General features: G+C 38.4%; 1 protein-coding gene across 1 annotated transcript; it reads left to right on the forward strand.

Moving 5' to 3' along the window:
- The first annotated feature begins 1,356 nt into the window (after positions 1–1,356).
- Positions 1,357–13,791, forward strand: prpf4bb (pre-mRNA processing factor 4Bb). Its single transcript, XM_057323075.1, has 15 exons — positions 1,357–1,434; positions 2,172–3,374; positions 5,578–5,727; positions 5,820–5,978; positions 8,204–8,285; positions 8,367–8,577; positions 8,828–8,901; positions 8,989–9,079; positions 9,191–9,338; positions 9,777–9,914; positions 10,034–10,187; positions 10,303–10,417; positions 10,569–10,720; positions 11,792–11,878; positions 12,412–13,791. The coding sequence occupies exons 1-15, from the start codon at positions 1,388–1,390 to the stop codon at positions 12,613–12,615; spliced, it is 3,015 nt and encodes a 1,004-aa protein (XP_057179058.1). The 5' UTR covers positions 1,357–1,387; the 3' UTR covers positions 12,616–13,791.
- The last annotated feature ends 8,994 nt before the right edge of the window (positions 13,792–22,785 follow it).

Here is a 22,785-nt window from a genome sequence, read left to right on the forward strand (position 1 = left end):
GAGGTTCACCTGTGTTCAATGAGAAAAAAAGACAGCCAGGCAGTACTCAACCCAAAGACCTGCTCACCATAACACAGTAATCCCTAAACCACCAGGATTTTTGGATGGGGTCTGTTTAAGAATAAAAGCTTCATGAGACAAACGGTGTTGCTTGTGTACATGCATCAGACTGAGTGTTTCCTATAAAGTTTTAGGGGGTACAATTGTGGCAGGTAGGAAAAACATACCCTGCCCCAATATTACCCTTGAAATATTATCCTCTTATATGTAACATGTAGTGCGTGTGGCCTTGAAATGTTAGCGTGTCTACATAAATATGGAGATATTTTACATGACACATACTGTGTTGCTTGTGTGTATGCATCAAACTCAGTGTTTTTGACAGCATGTGCATCCATGACAAGAATGTTGCTTTCAGATGAGGTTCCCGTATTCAGTGAGAAAAAAGACACCAGGCAGGACTCAAACCAAAGACTCCTCACCATAATTCCAACGTACTAACCACTACACCACCTGGTCCAGTGAAAGATTCCTTAGTTAAAAAAACTAGTGGGGTGAGATCTTGTCAGTTTTCGTGTGCTGCTTTTGAACACTTTCCTGTGGCATGTTGCGTTTTCATGTTTTAATGACAGCGAGGAGTGTGAGGTGCATGATCATTCTGAGAAAATATTTAAAGTATATACAAATATTTATAGTGAGAACAATGATCAACAATGCGCACTTTGATATTATTGTGGACACACCCTTACGAAAATTAACCATGTTTTTTTGTGGTACAAGTGTAGTAGGCCTAACCATGTTTTTTTGGTGCATTGATTACTTAGGGCAAAACCATGGTTTTACTACAGTATACAACCATCGTTTACTATAGTTTTTACAAAAAACATGCTTTTCAAAACCATGGTTCTTTTGTGATAACCATTGTTTTACTACAGTGACCATGTTTTTTTGGTTTTAACTGTAGTAAAACCATGTTTTTTCAATTTTAACTGTAGTAAAACCATGTTTTTTCAATTTTAACTGTAGTAAAACCATGGTAAATTTTTGTAAGGGCGTGCGAACACACACGACTGCACCCACGCAAATGTGAGCTCAAGAAAGTTAGTTAACTAAAACAAACTATATTATACTACATTATATTATCTATATTATTTAAATAAAAACGTATCTGTTTTGATTGATCAAAAACATCCATCCATCCATCCATCCATCCATCCATCCATCCATCCATCCATCCATCAACATCCAACATTTCCTAAAGTAAAGTGCCAAGTGTAGTGAATACAGTTTAGGGTGCAGTTTAGGATGCAAACACTAGAGAGCACACAAGCCCATCAGCCTCATAACATCCCTGCAGAAGAAGACAGCGGGCCGCTGCTGAAACAAAATGGCGGACATGGAAGTGGATTTACGGAGCGAGAGGCTGGATAACGGGTAAGAGCACGTGCGCTGTGTAATCTTACAAACAGCGCTTTTTTAACTACCGAGTGTGAGTGCTTATACTTATGTAAGTGCTTCAGATCGTGATACGTTCATCTCAAGTAAAATATGAGGCGTTTGATAGCACTACATCTGTTCGGCTTGTGTTAGCATGCTAATGCTAAATGGCTATATGGTATTATACAATAGCGAATTACCAATATTGCTAAGCGCCGTTTAATTGTTTTTCTACAACGGGCTTGTAAAATTATCAATTTCAAAGCATTTCACTGTTGAATTTTGTCTTCCTTGTTTTTAATCTTGTTTATGTGGTTCATTTCCTAAAGTGTCTGATGCTATTCTTGATATGACCAACACGCTAAATTACACCGGCTGGTTTACTCTCTGAGTTTCAGTTAGGCAAAAAAGTACAATAAATCCTCTCGTCATATTATGTAATATGTATCAGTACAGAATAACTGTGGTACCCAGGGAAATTGTTGGTGTATTATGTAACGTTAGCGGATATTATGCCAACAAGCGTGTCCATGGCTTGTGGGGAATATCGTGTTGCCAATGTCTTGACGAAACAAAACAAACATTAGCTGAACGCATTATTTGGCGCCTTATTAAAATAGCTAGTCTTAAGTGTTTAATGTCTCAGTTTCCTTCTAATACTTTAGATATAACTTATTTCACGTTTTTTATTGGTTGTACACCTACCTTGTCCGCATGTGCTTTGTTTTTTCCAGGCCTGAGGATTTAGAAAGTCCTGAGAAGAGTGGGAATGAGGATGAGAACGGTGAAATATCTGGGGAGGATGAAGATGAGGAAGGTGAGGAGGAAGCAGAGGTGAACGGTGAAAAGCAAGACAGCGGCTCCAAGCATCACAGCAGCGGAGGCAAACACAAGAAAAAGAAACACAAGCACCGCAGCAAGCACAAAAAACACAAACATGCGTCTGAGGAAAATAAGGAACGTAAACGCAAACACAGACACAAACATAAGAAGCACAGACGCAAAGAGGAGACCACCTCCTCGCCCACCGGGGCCATCAACAGGAGAGCCGGGGACGACTCTCTTACTCTTGGCAATGCCACCGTTGATGACCGGGCTCTTCTGGAAGACCTGGAGAAACAGAGAGCGCTGATCAAAGCCGAGCTGGACAGCCAGCTGATGGAGGGTAAGGTTCAGTCAGGCATGGGTTTGATTTTACAGGGTTACAATACCGGCTCCGAGGAGGACGGAGAGGGGTCAAGGGCACGAAACGGGCAAAGAGGAAGCGGGCCTCGAACCCGCTCGCCGAGGGACCAGAGTAGCAAGAGGGGTAAATCCAGGCGGGACTCGACGGATGCCAGCAGCCGCTCTCGGGACAAAGCAGGGAGGGACGGTAAGCTTGACCGAATGACCAAAAGTGCTAAAGAGGCAGTAAAGGAGCGTAGCAAGTCCAAAGAGAGAAAACGCTCCCAGAGCAGGGACAAATCCAAGGAACGTGGGAGGAAATCCCACTCCCCGTCCAGCAGGCGGCGCTCTTCTGCAGAGAGAAAACCTGATCAGAAGGGGCGATCAGACCGCCGTTCCCCTGAGAAGAGGGAGCAAGCTGGGAGGAGATCGGGCTCGCGAGGGCGCAAGAGCCGGTCGCGAGAACGACGGTCGCGCTCCAAAGATGCTCGGCCTGGGCGTTCAGAGATCGACAAAGAAAAGAGGCCGGGAAAGTCTCCATCTAAAGACACGTCTTCTGGAAAAGAGAATCGATCGCCTCATCTAAGGCGAGCTGTGAGCCCTCAGCGGCGGCGCAGTTCTTCCCCTCGCCACAGGGAGCGGCAATCCAACCAACACCCCTCGGGTTCAGCCGATCGGAACTCTAAACTGAGCCACTCACCATCTAGGAATAGATCACCTGCCAGGAGGGCACGAAGTCGCTCGATTGATCGCAGGAGAGATTCTCCCTTCAGGTACACATCAACACAACTTTACATAGTCAAACTTAGTTGACATTGAAATTCCTTCAATGCTGTTTAAAGAGCTTTCCAGATTGAGACCTCAAGATGTTGGATGATAAAATGCCAAGAAAACAATTTATCAACTCTGAAGATGCGTAAATATAACTGAATTAGTTTATTTTGGATGGTTTTAGTCACAACATACTTCCCACAGTTGTTGTTTCATAGTTTCGATGGGTTTAATATTATTCTAAAGTGTGGAGAAAAATAAAGTGATTCCAAACTTTTGACTGGTAGCCCAGAGGTGTACAGAATTGTATTGTAAGTATTGTACTCTGATAAAGTTAAATGTACTTTGGAAAAGTTTTACTACACTACATTCATCATACTTTTTACACCACACTACACACATTTTATTTTTTTTGCATTTTATTTTAAAACTTAAGTGCTTAAAATAAAAACCTTTAGCAAAGGAAAGTACTATTTCTTAGTAAATTTAGTAAAAGTAGTACATTTTTAATTGACTAAACTAATTTACTAAAGGTAAAAAAAGTAGTGCTGTCGAACGATAATTTGCGATTAATCACATCCAAAATAAAAGTTGGTTTACATAATATATGTCTGTGTACTGTGCATATACATTTTGTATTTATAAACACAAAAACGTACACATACCTGTGTATATATATTTAGGATGTATTTACATGTATTTATTCATATTTTATAGGAATGTAACGATTCACTCAGCTCGCGATGCGATTCACGATTCTGATCTTACGATGCGATTTAAAAACAATTTTTTTACGCGAGTAATTTTAAGGAAAATTTTAAATGAGCTACTGCCCTTTTATTATTTCTCTAATGCTGCACAATTCTTTGTAAAATAAAAATATATTTTATGTCTAATAACAAAACTAAATTGCAGTTTTAAAACAAATTCCAAATCAAATAAAAAATGAATACAAAAGTCTCTTTAATATAAACAAACTAAGACTTTGTCTGTGGTTTTCCTAATTTTTACTTTTTTAAGAAATATCAGCATATCCACGTTTACCAAGATTGCAGAAAAATGATATATTATAATCGATTTTCAACAAGCTCACGGTAAATCATTACATCCCTAATTTACCAATAATGGAAATTTTATATAAATGTTTAATTAATATTTTATGGTTTTCTTTAATGTATACATGTATGTGTATGTTTTTATAAATACAAAATGAATATGCACAGGACACAGATGTATATGTAAACACTGGATGCGATTAATCGTAATTAATTGTTTGACAGCCAACTTTTTGACAGAAAAGTATCATGTTATGATTTAGTGTTTTGGCTTTGGAAAAGTGTTACTTCACAACATTATAAAGTACAAATCCTTGAAAGTTTACTAGAGTAAAAATACTTCACTATTATCCACCTCTAATGTTGCTATTGACCTGATGAAATTAAGGATTGCAGATTATGACAGATATATATTCTATTATGTGCTGTTAAAATGCTTAACTTGTTTATTTGATGTGTTATTTTACAAGTTTCACCCAAAAATAAAAGAAACAGTCATTGTTCATTCAAATCTGTACATGACACTCTTCTGTGGAACACAAACGAAGATATTCAATATTTTGAGAAATATCTAAAAGTCAATGGAGGCCAATGTTGTTTGGTTACCAATGTTCTTCAGAATATGTTTTGTTCTGCAGAAGAAAGAGTCATCTCTTCTGCATGGGAAGTACCAGTGAAGACAGATTTATAGCTTAGCTCTAGGGGTTATGTCTTTGTTAGCATGAGTGACATTGAACGTGTAAGAGAGGATCAGAGCTATTCTTAGCTTTGAAATCAAAATAAAGGACCGTACAGTCAATAGGCATCTTTGTGTTGTGTAGATGTTTTTTCCCCAGATACATTTAAATAAGTGCACTTAAATTGATATGCACTTACTAAACACACACTCCTACCAAATGCTAAATGCTTTTTATCTAAAGCAACATGTGTACAGTAGTTAATGGAGCAGTCCCACGGAAATGGCCTAGGGTTAGTGTATTGCAATCATGAGGTGCTTTGTATGTGTTCTATATTGTTATTGCTTGGTTTTGGCTAGGTTGGGTCATTGATTTGCTATTGGATACAAACATGTCTGAAGGTACCAGTGCACAGTAGAAGTAATTGAGTGAATGATTTCAAGTAGTTCATCTATTTTGGGAAATTTTTTCAGGAAACGTCCTCGAATGGATGGAGTCGGGAGGTCACGGGAGACGAGTCCATCCCGACGCAGAATGAGCCGCTCACCACTCAGGCGTAGATCTATATCACCACGACGACAGTCTCGCCTCTCCCCCAGAAGGCGATCACCTTTAAGACGAAGGTGAAACTACATTGAGAAATTGATTGTTCAGAATTTGTCAAATAGTGGTAATAGTTAAGGTATCTTAATTGTGTAATGTACCTTTTGGCCAGGTCTCTTGAAAGGGATCGGTTCGGCCGTGCCAGACCGCGACGATCCACCTCCAGAGATCGTGATAGGAGGAGGAGGCGGCGGAGCCGAGATGAAGATAAGTTCAAAGGCAGCCTATCAGAGGGAATGAAAGCAGACCGTGACGACTCATCTGAAGAAGTGTAAGTAGTTATTTTGTTTTAGTTTTCGTGTGCTCATTTATGAAGAATATTGACCATTATGGATGTGACAGTTCACTTACCTGACTATGGAAAACTGCTTTAAAAAACAAAAAAAGCTTACTTAATAAAAACCTACCTTCATCTACAATTGACCTATCGCTAAACCCCGCCCCCCTTAGATACTGTCGCTAGCTCGGACAAACTCACGGAGTTCTCTAATGTCTTACAATGAGAGCTGTCAGTGTGAAAGCCTTGTCCCAAGAGTTTTTTCACACATTTTGCACACACACTTCTGTTGGGGAGCATTCTAGCGGGACTTAAATATATCACGGCGGTTTATATAAAAATTTTTACCATAAATATGGTAGATAAGCAGATTCATTAGGAAGCGAGAGTTTACAGATCACAATGCAAGTGGGAGAAGCCGGTCGTCATACTCGCAAATGACAATACTGTTCATGTTCCGCAGGGTAAGATTTAGAGCTGCACGATTAATCATTGAAAGATCGCAATCTCGATTCAGACACCCACACGATCTCATTAATGAAAACCAACGATTCTCGTGTCTATTAAAGGAGTCATATTGCACGGCTAAAACGAATATTATTGTTTGTTTTAGATGTAACGCAATGTGTATACACCATTTAAAGTTTAAAAAAAATGTATTTTCCACATACCGTGCATGTTTGTATCTCCTCTTTGCTCTCTGAAACGCGCTGATTTTTTACAAAGCTCATCGCTCTGAAAGCGAGGTGTGCTATGATTGGCCAGTTCAAAGCAATTGTACTGACAGGCAATACAATGAGATTTACAATTACGCCCACCTTAACTACGTGTAGATTTGGGCGGTCTTAGTCAAATCATGTTACGAAGTTACGTAGATTCGCCGGGGTGTGGTTACACGAGTCGTTTCAGGCAAGTCTGGTTGAGCATTTGCTTTTAGATAGAATGCATCTTTTGTTCCCACACTTTCATTTGTGCAATTTTACGTGACTAATACATGCATGGGCAACTTATAACACACCAAAAACACAGAAAAACACGTACTTCCGCCATATGACCCCTTTAAGTTACACCTCCGACTAAAATCATAACGCTTCAATGTGTGTTGGTGCTGCCGCAGATGCAGAGAAAGCATTATCGTCGTTAGGTATGAAACGACGTCACAAACAGTCTTTCAACCAAACACTATCATTATTATATCACCAAATAAAATAAAGTATTTACAGCCTGAAAACAAAACTGCTTCAGGATTGTTACATTGTTCTGATAATGCTTCACATCTTAACTAGACATGTATGAAAGACGAAACTACAATTGCAGTTTGTAGTGCGGACAAATCAGAGAGCGCGCTTATATCCGTCACTACAGTAAAAACACGTCACGAGAGTGTGTGGCGCTTATCACTGTATTTACGCTAATAGAGAAGCTGCGCTATTAGAGCTTTTCATCAAGTTGCACAACATTTCATGTTTTCAGGTTATTTTAAACTGTATACAGATTATAATACTGTGTTGTTATGTTTATCAGTAGTGTCTTTCTTTAAAGACCTCTTCAAGCAGTCTGTAGATGTCAGGCAAATTGATAAATCTTTCTAAAGACCTTTAATTGCAAGTGTCACCTTATGAATTTGTTTTACTGTAGAAATATTATATATACAAGTAACTTCAATGCATTAATACTTTTTAGAAAGTTCAACTTTTGCATTTATGTTTACCTATGGTATTTGTTGTACACAATTTCTCACTGGTTACTAAAGGTTAACCATGAAATATGTAATAATTTTAAAGCAAAGTCCTAAATATTACATAGGCTACCTAAATAAACTCTTTTTTTGGTAGAACCTCTAGTAAATGAAGCATTACTTTTAGTCGTCATTCAGAATCGCAATCTCTATTTGAAACCAAAGAATCGTGATTCTCAATTTATCAAGAATCGTGCAGCTCTAGTAAGGTAAATTAATTTAATATTTTACCGGTTTAATAAGGAGAGGCATTGTCATGTAGACCTTCGTTTATGTGTTTTTGACCTGCAATGAACATTACGTGAGAACAGATAACTAAATAGGTTTGTATGCAGGGTGTCCGCGGATCCTTAAAATGTCTTAAAAAGTCTTAAATTCCATGATGTCAAAATAAGGCCTTAATTAGCATTAACATGTCTTAAATCCGCTACGTAAATCATAAGGCTACTGCTGCTGCATTTAATTGTGGTAATGTGTTTAGTATTGAGGATTTTGATGCTGAAGAGGAGGATGAAGAGGCTCTCATTGAACAGCGACGACAACAACGGCTCGCTATTGTACAGGTAACACAGTCCAGAAAGCCTCCTGAGTCAGAAAGTGTCTTCTTTTAGATGACTAAAACGATTCAATTTTGATGTTGACAGAAATACAGAGCGGCAAATGAGGACAGTAATATGGGCTCAATGGCGTCGGAGCCGAGCAGTCCTCAGAGCAGCACTCGCAGTCGATCGCCCTCACCCGATGACATCCTGGAGCGCGTGGCAGCTGACGTGAAGGAGTACGAGCGGGAGAACTTGAACACCTTTGAGGCCAGCATCAAGGCCAAGCACAACCTCATCGCTCAGGAGAAAGAAGGTGGTGTACTCTGACAAGAGGTTTGCATAGGTTGGGATGTTGCAAAGAGCAACCAAACCAGTGCTGCTCTATAGGTGATATACACAGATGGTAGATCTAGAGTTGTTAGCGATGATGTAATTATATTGGAGCAATTGATCAATCAGCATTCAAGATATGATCTGTTTTATTAGCAACGCTCACATTGCTGAGTATATCTTTTATACAAAGACATCGCACACCATCATTGCCGTTATCATCTGTTCTGCAGGAACCAACACAAAGAAGCCCTCAGCACCTGATATGTTCACAGAGTCTGATGACATGTTTGCCGCAGACTTCGATGTGAGTTGTTTGTGCGTTGAGTTCATGTTAACTCTCTTTGTTTTGAAAGGTAGTTCTGACATGTGTCTGATCTCTCTCTCCTATCAGAGTGCTAGGTTAAGGGCTGCGGGCATCGGTAAAGACTTTAAAGAGAACCCCAACCTCAGGGATAACTGGACAGATTCGGAGGGCTACTACCGTAAGTCTTAAAGACATTCTACAGTTGTCTTTCTTTTTGGGCGAACTGTACCTTTACATAAATAAGGCTGCTGTTATCCCCAATCTCATCAGTTAAATGTAGTGATGTTAGGTGTGAACATTGGTGAGATCCTGGACAAGCGTTATGAAGTGTACGGGTACACCGGTCAGGGTGTGTTCAGTAATGTGGTCCGAGCGAGAGACACCGCAAGGGCTGGCCAGGAGGTGGCAGTCAAGATCATCCGCAACAATGAGCTCATGTGAGTATTGTGAGGCAGTTAATGCCATCGTTTATTTGTATTTGCCTTGTTAACAAAATTGAAGAGCTTTTTTGCTGTTTGGTCTCTGTAGGCCTATTCAAGCAAAGTTATTCAGTTAATGTAACGGAGCAAGAAAAACGTTGAAAAGATGAGTAAAATAACGCTCGCCGAAAGATTACAGTGTTGCTAATATCAACCTGATGTTGTGTGTTGTGTAGCCAGCTCACCCATCTCAATGATTTTCTACAGACACTCATCTCTTATCTTGATGCTAAACATTAGTCTTGTGCAGTGATATCTACTTTAGAAACGTGCACTGAAAACCAATCTCGTCCCAATAGGGCTTTTGTCTCGTTTTCTCCTCCTTGTTGTTTTGTTCAGCATAATCCTGTCTCATAAATCGTGTTTAATGTTTTTTTTTGTCACGTCTCATTACAGGCAGAAAACGGGACTGAAGGAGCTTGAGTTTCTGAAGAAGCTAAACGACGCAGATCCAGATGATAAATTTCACTGTTTGCGTCTCTTCAGACACTTTTACCACAAACAGCATCTCTGCCTGGTCTTCGAACCTCTCAGGTACTTTACACACCTGGATCGCTTGTGCATTGTTCTGAGTGAGTCTCAATCAACCTAAGGAGACACCACAACAAGACAAATGAAACAAGTTCATGGTTTTTTTGCCTTGTTTCTCACAGTATGAATTTGCGGGAAGTGCTGAAGAAATACGGTAAAGATGTTGGGTTGCACATCAAGGCGGTGCGATCCTACAGTCAGCAGCTCTTCCTGGCTCTCAAACTACTGAAACGCTGTAACATCCTTCATGCCGACATCAAACCAGACAACATTCTGGTGAGCATCATCTCTATGACCTCTAGCTGCGGTGACTAGATGCCGTTCATCAAGCAGTCCTGTTACCCGAGACTTGAACTATTCACGAACTCACTAAACTTCTCTGTGTCTGCAGGTTAACGAATCCAAGACTATTCTTAAACTCTGTGATTTTGGCTCAGCGTCCCACGTCGCAGACAATGAAATTACACCTTACTTAGTCAGCAGATTCTACAGAGCACCTGAAATCAGTAAGTTAACATACACATGCTTTATTTCGCCTCATTTCTAGAAACAGCAAGGGGTGTGCTTCATTTCTTCCACCGGCTGCTTCAACTTTTCATGTATATTAATAAATGAATAGTTTGTGCTCAGTTTTTGGTGTCTCTGATTTCTCTTCAGTTATTGGTAAGCCGTATGATTATGCGATTGATATGTGGTCGGTGGGCTGTACCCTGTATGAGCTGTACACGGGGAAGATCCTGTTCCCAGGGTCATCCAATAACCACATGGTGAAACTGGCCATGGATGTCAAGGGCAAGATGCCCAACAAGGTACTGAACCAGAAACACTATCAATATTTTTTTTTTATCAGGGCTCCAGACTAACTTTTTTACTAGGAGCACTGTATCCTGTGACTGAAATTTTCAGGAGCACAAGCAGAACATTTAGGGGCACACATTAAATCAGCCTGCAATGCAATTATTCAAATTGTTCCCCAAAATAGCTGTATTACTGACAAATACTTAAATAGACTTAACTCGCAGAAATTACAATGTGCAGTTTTATTTTCATTTCAGAGGGATATGTGACATTGTTCAATACCAGGGTCATGCGGAATCTGCTGACTTTTTTGTTAATTCTGTGTTTAAATTTTGGAATAATCTGCAGAATTCTATGGAACAGTTTTAAATGCGTTCACATTTGTCAGAAATGTAAATTGTTAAAATAGTTTTAAAATACTATCTGTCTATGCATTTAACTGCAGGTGACAGTGGTTTGGTTCTGCTCATCATTTAAAAAGAGGCAGAGCGTACAGTGAAGCTTTATGTACTAAGTAAAGAGACTGTATAAACTCTGAATACACCAGACCAAATTAGTACTGAATTCATTTGAACCAACAGAAAATGTGCATGTCATTTTGTATGAAGAAGTATACATTTTATTGTTCATAGTAAAGCAACGCAAAAGGCGTCGTCTTAATGCGTTCTTATGAGGATTTTATTGTGTATTAAGGACACTTTTCATCATGTTCACAACACGATGTAAAGATAACTTCATATAAAACTTAAGAGCATTCGCCTGTTGTTTATTCTTGTTTTGAACGGATTGGAAATGATTCAGCGACGTCTCAGGTAATCAACAGATAAATGGCGTATTCTGAACTCCTCTGCGGTTAGTTTAGTTTTAAACGTCTCAAATATCCAATCGTTCGTCTTCAGGCTCAAAAAATCTGTCACTCTTGGACTCTCCCCTTCTCATTCACATAGGCCTACACTGGTGGGCTCGCGATCTACTCATCTTTTCATATGAGATATAACAAATTGGCAAATCTGGTCACAGTCTGGAGCTCTGTTTATGGTTTTTATGTTTATACTAACATGTTTTTCTTCCGTTTTGTGTAGATGATCCGAAAAGGCCAGTTTAAAGACCAACATTTTGACCAGAACTTGAACTTCTTGTTCATAGAAGTAGACAAAGTGACTGAACGGGTATGTTCCTGTTCATTCATCCAGTTGACTTTAGTGCAGATTGTACAGATTATAGATTTCAGCTGTTAATTGCTGCGTAAGTAACTTTCTCAAAGCATAAATCTTATGAGGTTTACCTGCATGTTTACCTAAGTAAAGCAAGTATGTACACAACGTTTAAACTTCATTTTCGAATGCTTGAAGTATGTATACAGCGTTAATTTATTATACCTGTTGCTGAAAACCAAGCAAACTGCATTTCAACTTTTCGTCATATTAATAAGCGACAGCTTGACTTTCTTTATTCTGCAGAGCATTCGCGCATTGGTTTTGTGTCCATACAATAAGTGAATGGGTGCCGGCACTGTTCGGTTACCAACTTTCTTCAAAATGTCGTCTTTTGTGTTCTGCAGAAGATAGTCTGAAATGACAAGAGGGTGATTTAATGATGACAGAATTTTCATTTTTGGTTGAACTCTCTCTTTAAGAACAAAATCCAACAAACACCATGGTACATGTGTCTTTAAATGTCAATTTTCCCTGTATTGTCACAGGAGAAGGTAACTGTGATGAGCACCATTAACCCCACTAAAGACTTGCTCGCTGATATGGTCGGTGGCCAGAGGCTGCCTGAGGACCAGCGGAAGAAAGTCATGCAGCTCAAGGATCTGTTGGATGGAACTCTGATGCTGGACCCGGCGAAACGCATCACCATCAACCAGGCCCTGCAGCATCCCTTCATTCAGGAGAAGATATGACCACATTCACCTCTGAACTTTGACCTTCCATTAGAGCCAGAGCCATCCTGCTTTTTCAGGACGGAGCCATCAGACTTCGGCTCAGAATGTTTGGAAACATCACAAGACGATTTTCTATTTTGATTCATTTTCTATTTTGATTCATTTTCTAGTGGTTTTTGTTTTGCCCGGTCATTTGCTATTGATCTCTCAAAATGATCTTGTTTTTATTGTGTATATACACGTCATCATTCACTGAGAGAGGCACGGAAAGCAGTTGTCGGACTTTCTCTTATTTCACTTCAGAAGTTGCCGATCTGTGCAGAAGTGTTGAAAAGTATTTGGTACAAAGCGGTTGAGCTGTTCAGTAACAAGTTGTTTTGTTGGCATTTCAGTTGGGTAAATTTAAGACCAATGACATTCTCGTGTTATTCCAGATCTGTCTCTTTTGCCATCAGACTAAACAGCAGCTCTTGTAGCATTTGCTGATAAGCAATTTTATATCACTTCTTAAAAACATGATTTAATTAAAAAACATGCTAATTGTCCATCACACATATTGGCTTTGCTGTATTTCTGTTTTGTGCGTCACACTAGAAAACGTTTTGGTCCCTTTATCAACATAAAATTTCTGCCCCGTTACCTACAACACTCAAATTTTATCTGTTTAAATTATGTAGGACCCAATTGTTAAATAATCTTATGTACAAAAAGCACTGATTTAAGTCCATGTTTTAATTTGAAGGAAAATCTTTCTAATGTTTTGCTTTGTTAGTTTGTAATGCTGTCCATCAGCTGAGGCTACTGATTCAGTTTAGTGTATGGATGGATGCTGGATACCCCTCTTGAATCAGTAGCAAAGCTCTGCATACCTGGCCTTGTTTAAGTGTGTAGGGAATATACATGTTACGATTTAAAAACCCCTAATATTAAGATTAAGGTCATATAAGGTGTCTCCCTGCATGACCGAATTCAAACATTGCTTGACCTGTCAGTCTTCACAGATGAGCACCGATGATCGCTTTTATTTTACAATGTAAATACACGGTTTTCTTTATGTAAGACATCTGTGTTTTTTCTTACTAAAAAATGAAAGTTTTTTTTTTTTGAAAATAAACTCAAGATTGGATCGTGAAGGAAAATGAGAACCGCACCTTGAGTGTAATCATTTTAGTAATAAAATTATTTGGTATTTAAACATCATTATTGTATTTTGATTATTGTAGTAATGTTGAGAGCCAGCTGTTATATAACTATTAACTGCAGCTCTTGTAATATAATCTTTGGCATCTTGGGGGTGCTGTGGCATCTGAGACGAGATAAATCCACGTCTATTTTGAATGCCTGACCTGTGTGACATTTAGACAGTCATGTCACGTCTAGTTGAAAGTTTGTTAAGCATTTCCTGACATGCTTCCTCTTATTATCATGCACGCTGCTTCATACGGTCTAGAGGATAAATGCAGATGTAGACTTTAGAACTACCTCAAAATCATTACTATCACAAATCTCACTGACTGGTCTTAATGGATCATTTTTTAAGGGTGTCCTTAATGTGAAGTTTTAAGTATTTCGTACACTTACTGTGGGGTTATGTTGCTAGAAAAGAGATCTATATTGAGTTTTCACAGGATGTGAGAAGTTTCTAAATTATGTGTCAAGTTATTTTTAGGAATATGGGTAAATCCCATGTGTAGTTTACAGAGACAACCATTTCTCTAAAGTGTCCTTATTCCATCTAGTTAACCTCATATGCCCCGCCCTCTGTTACCCTAAAGTAACCGATTGCTCAATGAATGTTCATTGAAAGACATTAGGAGCTCGGCATCTCTCCCTTTGGCAGTCATCTTTATATAGTCCTTTGTTTCAGTGGCACATTTCAGGAATCTTAAATGCCCCGTAACTCCCAGACCTCTGTTTAAAAAAAGGCCCTCTCTGGTCATTCTCGGTGATGTGCACAGAAAGTTGGATTAGAATTTGCATTTTAAGACCAATTCTGAATTTCCATTAAAAACATAAGAGGATTGTAAGCATCAAAACAAGAAAATAAACCAGATTTAAGGGCTGGCTACTAAAGCTGTTTTCAGGAAAAGTGTATGGTACAACTGTTGTTCTTTTCCATCAATGTGGTTGTTTTTGTTGAGAGACTAGGTCATTATAGTGCAGTTAATCTTAAAATGATGATGTTTGTAAATCATAAAGCAGCCATCTATTCAGCCTCATCTTATTACCCTGCATCTGTCACAGTGATGCGAGTCGCATACCAATGAACTAAACAAAATATCTTGCAGTAATTATCCTCTGACTGTCAACTGGAATAAAACAACAATAACTGGAAATCCTTTGTAAAAATCATTACAAAATCATTACTTGACTATTTTACTTTCTAGATTATTCGTACTAATCGTGTTCAGTTTTCTACATTGAGAATCCTAAACATTCAAGTGCTTGTGGGAATTTGTGGCTATACTTGACAGTTTTGTCGGCACTACTAAATTACAGTTTTCTGTGGGCTCTGTGGCAGGAGGTGAGCACATAAACTCAGTCTGGATGAGATGATGCCAGAATCCCCACAGCATCAAGCTTAAGAGTGAAAAAGGCAATAAATAATCAAACGGATAAAAATACAGCTGCAAGCGATCAACAGGGTCAAGCATGGTGAAAATTTACTACATTGTCTATTTTGATCAAACCAAATTAAATGGAACTTGAATGTTATTGCATTGGTTGCTAAATCATATTTCTGATTATGATCAACTTTACTGTTGAGTCAGTGAATCTTTAGTCTTACTTGCAGGGGCAGTTTTTACGCTATTTTCATTAGTGGAGTGTCTACTGCTTTGGAAATCACAAACTAGTACAGCTTCTGTTCCTCGTGACTTCTCGGCTCCTGGCACAATGCTGACTCAAGTCTGCTACTACTTCCTCTTAATAAAAACTTTAATGTGACGGCATTGATCGTTTCTCTCAATAATGTTAATTACAGTAACAATAATATGTCTGTCATTTCAATAGTGAGTGCACATTTAAACTAGCTTGAAAGGCTTATAGTTGAGCATTAAAATCTCTGCAAATGCAAAGCTCATCATAATGTGATGCTTCAAAATAGGAACTACAATCATCTGCCATAGCCACCATTTGCTTAGGAAATATAACCAGGAATAAATATGCATTTTTTCAACATTTAACAATTTAAACTGGGTGTCCGCTTGTGAAAGACAGCTTTATAGGTCCTTAAATCGCACGGACAGAATTAACTGCCAATGACACAAGCTGCATTTTACAGCTCATGAAAGACCAGAAATGTGACGGATAATTGGACCAATCCTATATTCATGACCCAATCATTGATCATCCGACTTAAACTGCATGTACTGGCCATTCTACCACCCTGATCTTTACTGAATAATATTTAGTACCATGCAAAACAGCCAATCGCTGATCAAAAATGACAAGATTGAAATCATGATTCATTTTTGACTGTCAATGTCTGCGAATTTGATATATTAGACTTGATGTAAAATTATTAGGATCTGTGGTATGAGAAGTGAAACGCGAAGGGAATGTTTTTGTTGTGAGCATGGGAATAATATGGTGAAAAACAGAGATGTATCGCTTAGACTGAAAGGAAAATTTCAATGATTCATCTAAGTGCGTATGTGTCAGAAAAACACACAACTCATACCTAGTCATGTAACTCCAAAAATGTACAGCTCCTGAAATTTTGAACCATGCTTAGATTACTGTAATACACTACATTTGTTGTTTTAAATAATGATCCAGTACTGTATCTATTGAAGATGAGACATAGCAAACGTTTAAACTGTCTATCAATTATCATAGACTTCAAAGTTATGACATTTTTCACACAGATAGAGGGCAGTCTCATATGTTATCATGCCAAATTTGGCTTCTCTAACTCAAACCCTCTAGTGGCACTAACAGTCCAAAATGTCCTACAAACAAAAGTCCTCTGAATCATTAGCTCAGCTGTGGATTTGGATTTGATGCTGTATCTTTTCCAAACTTTGGTATATTGACATAAAACTTACATGTCGTACATGTCGTAACAGTCATGACCTGAGGTTACATACACAGAGATAAATGGCTATTTTTGCTTATAACTAAAACATGAGAGTGGTCTCGTTTGATTCCTTGAGTTATGCAGAGTCGAACCGTACCCAATGTTCCTCGGTCGCCTATTGTGAATTTTGTCATAAAATGCAGCATTTTACAAACGCAATTGCGTGACTTGATATGCTTCATCAAGGGCCTGCCTGTCTGTCATATTCAATACAAATCTGAACACATCCTACAAAATTTGTCTGATTGGTACAAAGTTTGGTACATACATAGCATGTGGAGACACTTTTTATTAAAAGCTTTTTGATTGATAAAAGGGTTCTCGTCTACTGCATCAACAAATATTAAGGTGAGCATACCAAAGGGTCATATGGCTGTATCTTTGCGATACTTGGGCCCTGGTAGGGCTTGACCCCGTAATTGCTGATTGCAGCTATATTTTTAATTGATGTAGTTACGTCTGAACCATGAACTATGATTTACTGCTTGGTAAGTTGGTTGGGGAAGGGAAATTGTCATAGTTGAAAGCATTTGATTGATTTGAAGATGGGTCATCAATATTTTCTATTTGATTTCTCAGTAAAGAAAAGAAAAAAATAAAGACTACACATTTTTGTATATTGTATATTTGTGGTTGATGGCCTCAAAACTACTATTTATAGACTTTTACAGGTCTTAAATGTATCCATATTTTATGAAATAATATTTTTTATTAAACTCAGCATTAAAAATAATGCCTGCTGTATTTAGTTTAATGATTCATTTAGATTTTATATGGCCCCTTCAAACTTATGCCATAAAACATCACGATTTAAAACTACCATTAGAACACATTAAATGCTCAGACTGAGGGCGTCTTAAACCCTGCTGGTCCTCCTCTATGTCTGCTCCCATTGGCAGACGCTACGCGACTGTCCCATAAAACATAAAGTCCAGCTGCTGCCTCTAAATGCTGCCCACAGTCCATTACAGTTCGTAAAAAACCTCTCCGGCCTTCTGCTTGCATTGATTCACCTTCCATCTCTTTTCTTTGGGCTTTGTGTGCATGTGTCTACAAGCGTGGCGATGCTCAGAATTATGGGTGCTTTAACTTCTTGTTCCCGGTTGCAGTGGAGGTAATGGTCAGGGTCAAAGTCCCTTGCGCATTGATCGGGTGCAATGGCTGCAGATGTTCTTTGTTCTCCAGCAGATGCTTCAGTCCTATGTCGTGGCATGCTCTGTGTTTCTTGTATTTAAAACGAAGAGTTTACGGGTTTTTGCTCAGAGGGCATGAGACTGAGAATCAAGGGAGCACGCCCCTCAGCATATGGCCTTGTCCAGAGGAGAATTTATGCCCTCTACAGGGAACAATTGAGAGGAAAGGATGCTCTTGGAGATTTGTATCCCTTCTTAAGATTGAGAGTGTTGTGAATAACTCTTGTTGAAGGCAATTCATTTTTCAATATCACGTCTTAACATAAATAAGACAATGACATCCAATTTTTCTTTACTAAACAAAATTGAATGAAAAGCAAAACAAAAAGGAACTTTAACATAATTTACAAACTTTTCTTATATTGGTCAATGCATATTTTACATAACCTCTCTGTATCTCAATAACCGTAGAGACAAAATGCTTTATGGGCCGCAATATCACAAATCCTACTGACGATTTTGCTCTTCCAAATCTTGGAGATGCAAACTGTTTTTTTATACAGCACAGAGGAGTAATAAAACAGGCTAACACACATATATGAACATAGCAGTATGATCCTTTGTATGAAGTGCTAGACGGCCTGCCTCTCGCCAATGCAAGATGTATTGTGTCCTAGAAATGAAGAACTTAAAGGGGTGTCAGTCCTGCAGGGCCAGTGTACTGCAGAGTTTAGCTTCAACTTGGCTCAACACACCTGTCTGGAAGTTTCTAGTCTTTTTAGTGAGACCTTGATTATCTGGTTCAGGTGTGTTTGATTAGGGTTAAAGCTAAACTCTGCAGGACACCGGCCCTCCAGGATCGACTTTGGACACCCCTGAAAGTAGATTTTTAGTCCTTGCATCTGATCAATAGAAGTAATTTGTTATAGAGTGTGTGGATTGGACGTTTACTGTAGGTGATAGAGGGGACTACCTCGAAGAAATACATGAGTATTCTCACTCTCTCTTCATTTATACACTTTTACAGAAAAATCTATCTGGAATTTTATTGGTACCATAAAAGAGTTAAGGATGTACTGAAGTGGAGTTTCCTCTAGTGTGGTTCTGACAATAGCTGTTGTTGCAGCATCTTGACAGGACATGTAAAGATAAAAACTTGAATACCCATCGTAAATCTGTTCTTTAACATTCTCTCTGTATTAAAACCTGACTGGACGAAACTGCTGGACAAAATGAAACTTTTTTGGGACTAGCATTGTAATCATTTGATTTTAACATAAATTGTGCTTGTTTGTTCCTTGAGTTCTTTAGTTTTCATTATAGGTTTGACATATTTTTACTTTTTTTCAAATTAGCTTTCGATCATGAGTTATGAGGAACTTTCGCTGTAGGTATTGATTTAAGCATATAATCTATTGGTGTGTTAATGGATAAGTATGTGTTTACCTACTTCTTTGATTTATTATATCACACAACACTGGTCAGCATTATTTCTATATTGCTTAGAAATAAACTGGAATTTTTATCATGTTCAGTTTTTCTAGTCAGGGTATACAACGCTCTGAAACTATTAATCAACTCCAAACTCCAAAGTTCTAAGAGTGTTGTAAAAAGTATTAAAGCAAGTTTTGTGCACAGAATGGGAGTGGTATAAGATGCACCTTTAATGTGACCTCACCCAAAAGGAATGTGACTCCCCGAATCATTGTGGTTTGTGAAACCGCTCAAATGTTTTTGAAGGGGCCCTGGCAAGGAATCAGAGAAGCCTATTCAAGTTTCAGACCCTTCTTTAATGCTTTAATATCCTCCATTCCCTCCCCTTTCATCAAATGTGTAATTGTTAACCATGGCTTTTTCATTGAAGGACATGCATCTTATTTTGCTTTCGAATGAATCAATAGGCTATGCGAATTTTACATACTCATACTGTACGAGAAAGAGATGCTGAACTTGCAAAATATCTTTGCCCACATTGTGTGATCTTTCTCCAAACACAGTGATCCCTTAAAAGAGACGAGGGGATTTTCCACGACAGTGACTTTCTTGGTTAGGTCTGCGGTGTCAAGCGTCACACTGGGTGTTTTGGTTACGGCTGGTGTGCAGGAGTCTGTTCTAATGTTACACGAACACATTTATTACAGTGTAACTGCCTGAGGACTGGTGACCAGAAGCTATGCACTTCTTTGCCATATGGTGTGTCAGCATTTTGAGACCAATTTCAAACCTTTGGAAAAGCCTTTGTGCTTGATTTTAGTTAGAACCAGAAGCGATGAGGAGGATATTGTTTGAAATGTTTCATTCTTTCTTGTTAAAATGTCCTTCACAAACATATGGTGCTTTAATTCACACATACCTAAAATGGCATTGGTTAGTAATTCTGCCCATTTTGCTACTGATGGTTAATATCACAAACTTCCCAAAATCAGTTCCCTGGCTTCATCGGACAGCCTCCCGTTTAAGAATGAACAGCACATGCGAGCGGTTCAGCACATGTGTCTTAAATGGCCTCTCTGCGTTGCGAGGACGATAAACATTCTGCCGCTGTGTGCAGTTTGGAAAGTGCATTCCACCGTGCGAATCTCTTTCACGTTTACTGTGAGTTATTCCATCTCCCGTGGCATTATGAATGAGCTTGGATCCTGCCTGGCCAGAAAATATTTGGATTAGTCATGTGCAGCATGTTTAGTATTCCTTCAACGCATGGCTGACCATATAATTTATCACACGTGGGACACGGTCAGAGATTTATAGCGGCTGTTTATTGCACATTTTCATGCATAATAAATCACGCTTCTTACAAGGGAATCTATCAAACTCTTGGGAAGAGAGAGCATTTTTTGCAATAGGAGATTAGTCCTAAATCATGCTGGGAGAAGATGGGAATTTCACGGCTGTTGATTATGCACCTTTAACATTTAACAGATTTTATGGAGATGAAGGGGACAGCGGTATTTATAAGAATGGAGATAGACCATGACCATGGATATATTTATCAATCTGATGATTTTATTTCATTTTTATTTAAGTAAAAGAACAAAACAGCAATCATATGAGTGCATAACACGTCATGTGATGGTTTGATAGAAAAATGTAAAAGAAGTATTGTATAATTACATACATAAGTATTGTATAATAAATGTAATTCATGAAATGATTTATATCTGAATGAATCTGTATTTAGTCATAGTTTCGATTCATAATTGTTATGTTGTTATGAAATAAGTTCCTTACATAAGTGTTCTTAATTAATTTCACATGCATTTAGATTTATTTTATAACTCCTTTTAAGTATGTGTTCAAAATTGTAAACACCTTCCATTATTTCTTAAATTGTCCTTTTTGGTTTTTGCTGTATTCATTAACCTTCCACAAACTTTGAAATAGGATTATTGAAATGTTGTGATTATGATATAAGATTAGGTTGTATTGAGGTTGTATTTACAACGTTGATTTGATCAGATCTGTGTGAATATGGTGCTGCTGTCAGTTTTTCATATCTGGTGTAATTTAAAGTGAATATGACTTTGACAGGGCTTCATGTGCATATTTCTGCGATTTGAAGCTGTCTGGCTATTAGGTGTCAAATTTAACGTCTCTTCCTGAGAATGCAAGTAACGGTCCAATTACCGACAACTTAGTCTGAATTTAAAACCTTATGTCAGTGTGCTACAGAATATATCCCATGCACTCCGTTAAAGGAACTTCCATAAAAGCCCTTTAAGAAGATCCTTAAAACCGGAAAGAATTATTTGAGTTTTTTTTATTAATTATCAAAACAGTCGGACCATTACGGAGTTCATGCTTTTTTTGTTGATTGATTGTGTTTTTACACATAAGGCTCTAATACAGCATTTCAGATAGACTAAACATCCGACATAGTGCTCATCGGTTTTTATTTAGTCCTTATCGCAGCTGATACAGAGCGTTCATGCTGTAGCTATCACACTTTGATCATGTGAACTTATCTTCTGATTAAAGACAACCAAAATAGAGGGCCTATGCAAAACCTGTTTTAGATATAACAAATAAACAACGGATTAAGCATAAAATCACTTCATTGCAGCATAAACGTGTGACGACAGAAAGATTTTAATTGCTTAATAAAGATGTACGAATACCACAGTCATAGCTGTATTTGGATCCTTGAACCACATTGCATTATATAATAAATGTCTATACGTGTTTATTCTTCTGAGCACCTGTACTGGCAAGTACAAATGTCCAAATGACTTTTCTCTTATATAAGTAGCCGTTTTTAATGTACCTAGGTTAGTTTATTATTTGTTGCCACTTTGATGATCAAATGGAACCATTTGGCTCATATATGTCATTCCAAACATGTATGTGTCATGGCTCTGCCTCTATTAGTCATGTTTTTCTTGGTCCTGTGGCAGAGCCATTACAAAGCCTTTGGTTATGTGTGGAGAGAAACATATTATTGTCCTTTTGACAATAATATGCGTTCTCTCCAGTGTCTCGTCATTGGCCCCGCCCCTCTCGTTTCCTGTATTGTTTTCCCGGCCGTGTCTGATTACCCTCACCTGCCCTGTGTCATTATCCTTCGTTTGTCTCTCCTATTTAATGCCCTCTTGTTTCTTTGTCCTGTGCTGGTGTATTGTATATGGTGTCGTCGAGTGTATTTGATGTAGCCCGTGTTTGCTGTGTTGCTGTGTTCCTGTGGTCCTGTGAAAACCCCCAGTCAAGTCGAGTTTAATAAGTCTTTAGTTTAGCTTTTGTCTAGTGTTGTTTATTTTTAGTCTAGTCTTAGTTAGTCTACGTCCTGTCTGCTTCCTGTTATCTTGTTTTCTTGTTTATATCCCCATTGTGGGTGTTTTGTTTTGTTTTGTACCTTTTGTTTTTTGTCATTAAATATGTAAATCTGTTAACCCCTGAACTGCTGCCTGCATTTGGGTTCTTCAGCCACGCCCGAGCGTGACAGTATGACTTTCTTTCTACTGCAGAACACAAAATAAG

This window comes from Triplophysa rosa, linkage group LG23, assembly GCF_024868665.1.
Source record: "Triplophysa rosa linkage group LG23, Trosa_1v2, whole genome shotgun sequence".
Classification (NCBI taxonomy): domain Eukaryota; kingdom Metazoa; phylum Chordata; class Actinopteri; order Cypriniformes; family Nemacheilidae; genus Triplophysa; species Triplophysa rosa.

What these genes read in the sequence shown, in the direction of transcription:
- prpf4bb (XM_057323075.1), top strand. Translation starts at nt 1,388, where the DNA reads ATGGCGGACATGGAAGTGGATTTACGGAGCGAGAGGCTGGATAACGG. An exon ending in AGGAGAGATTCTCCCTTCAG is followed by an intron (nt 3,375 to 5,577) that starts GTACACATCAAC and finishes AAATTTTTTCAG; the next exon opens with GAAACGTCCTCGAATGGATG. An exon ending in TGTTTGCCGCAGACTTCGAT is followed by an intron (nt 8,902 to 8,988) that starts GTGAGTTGTTTG and finishes CTCTCCTATCAG; the next exon opens with AGTGCTAGGTTAAGGGCTGC.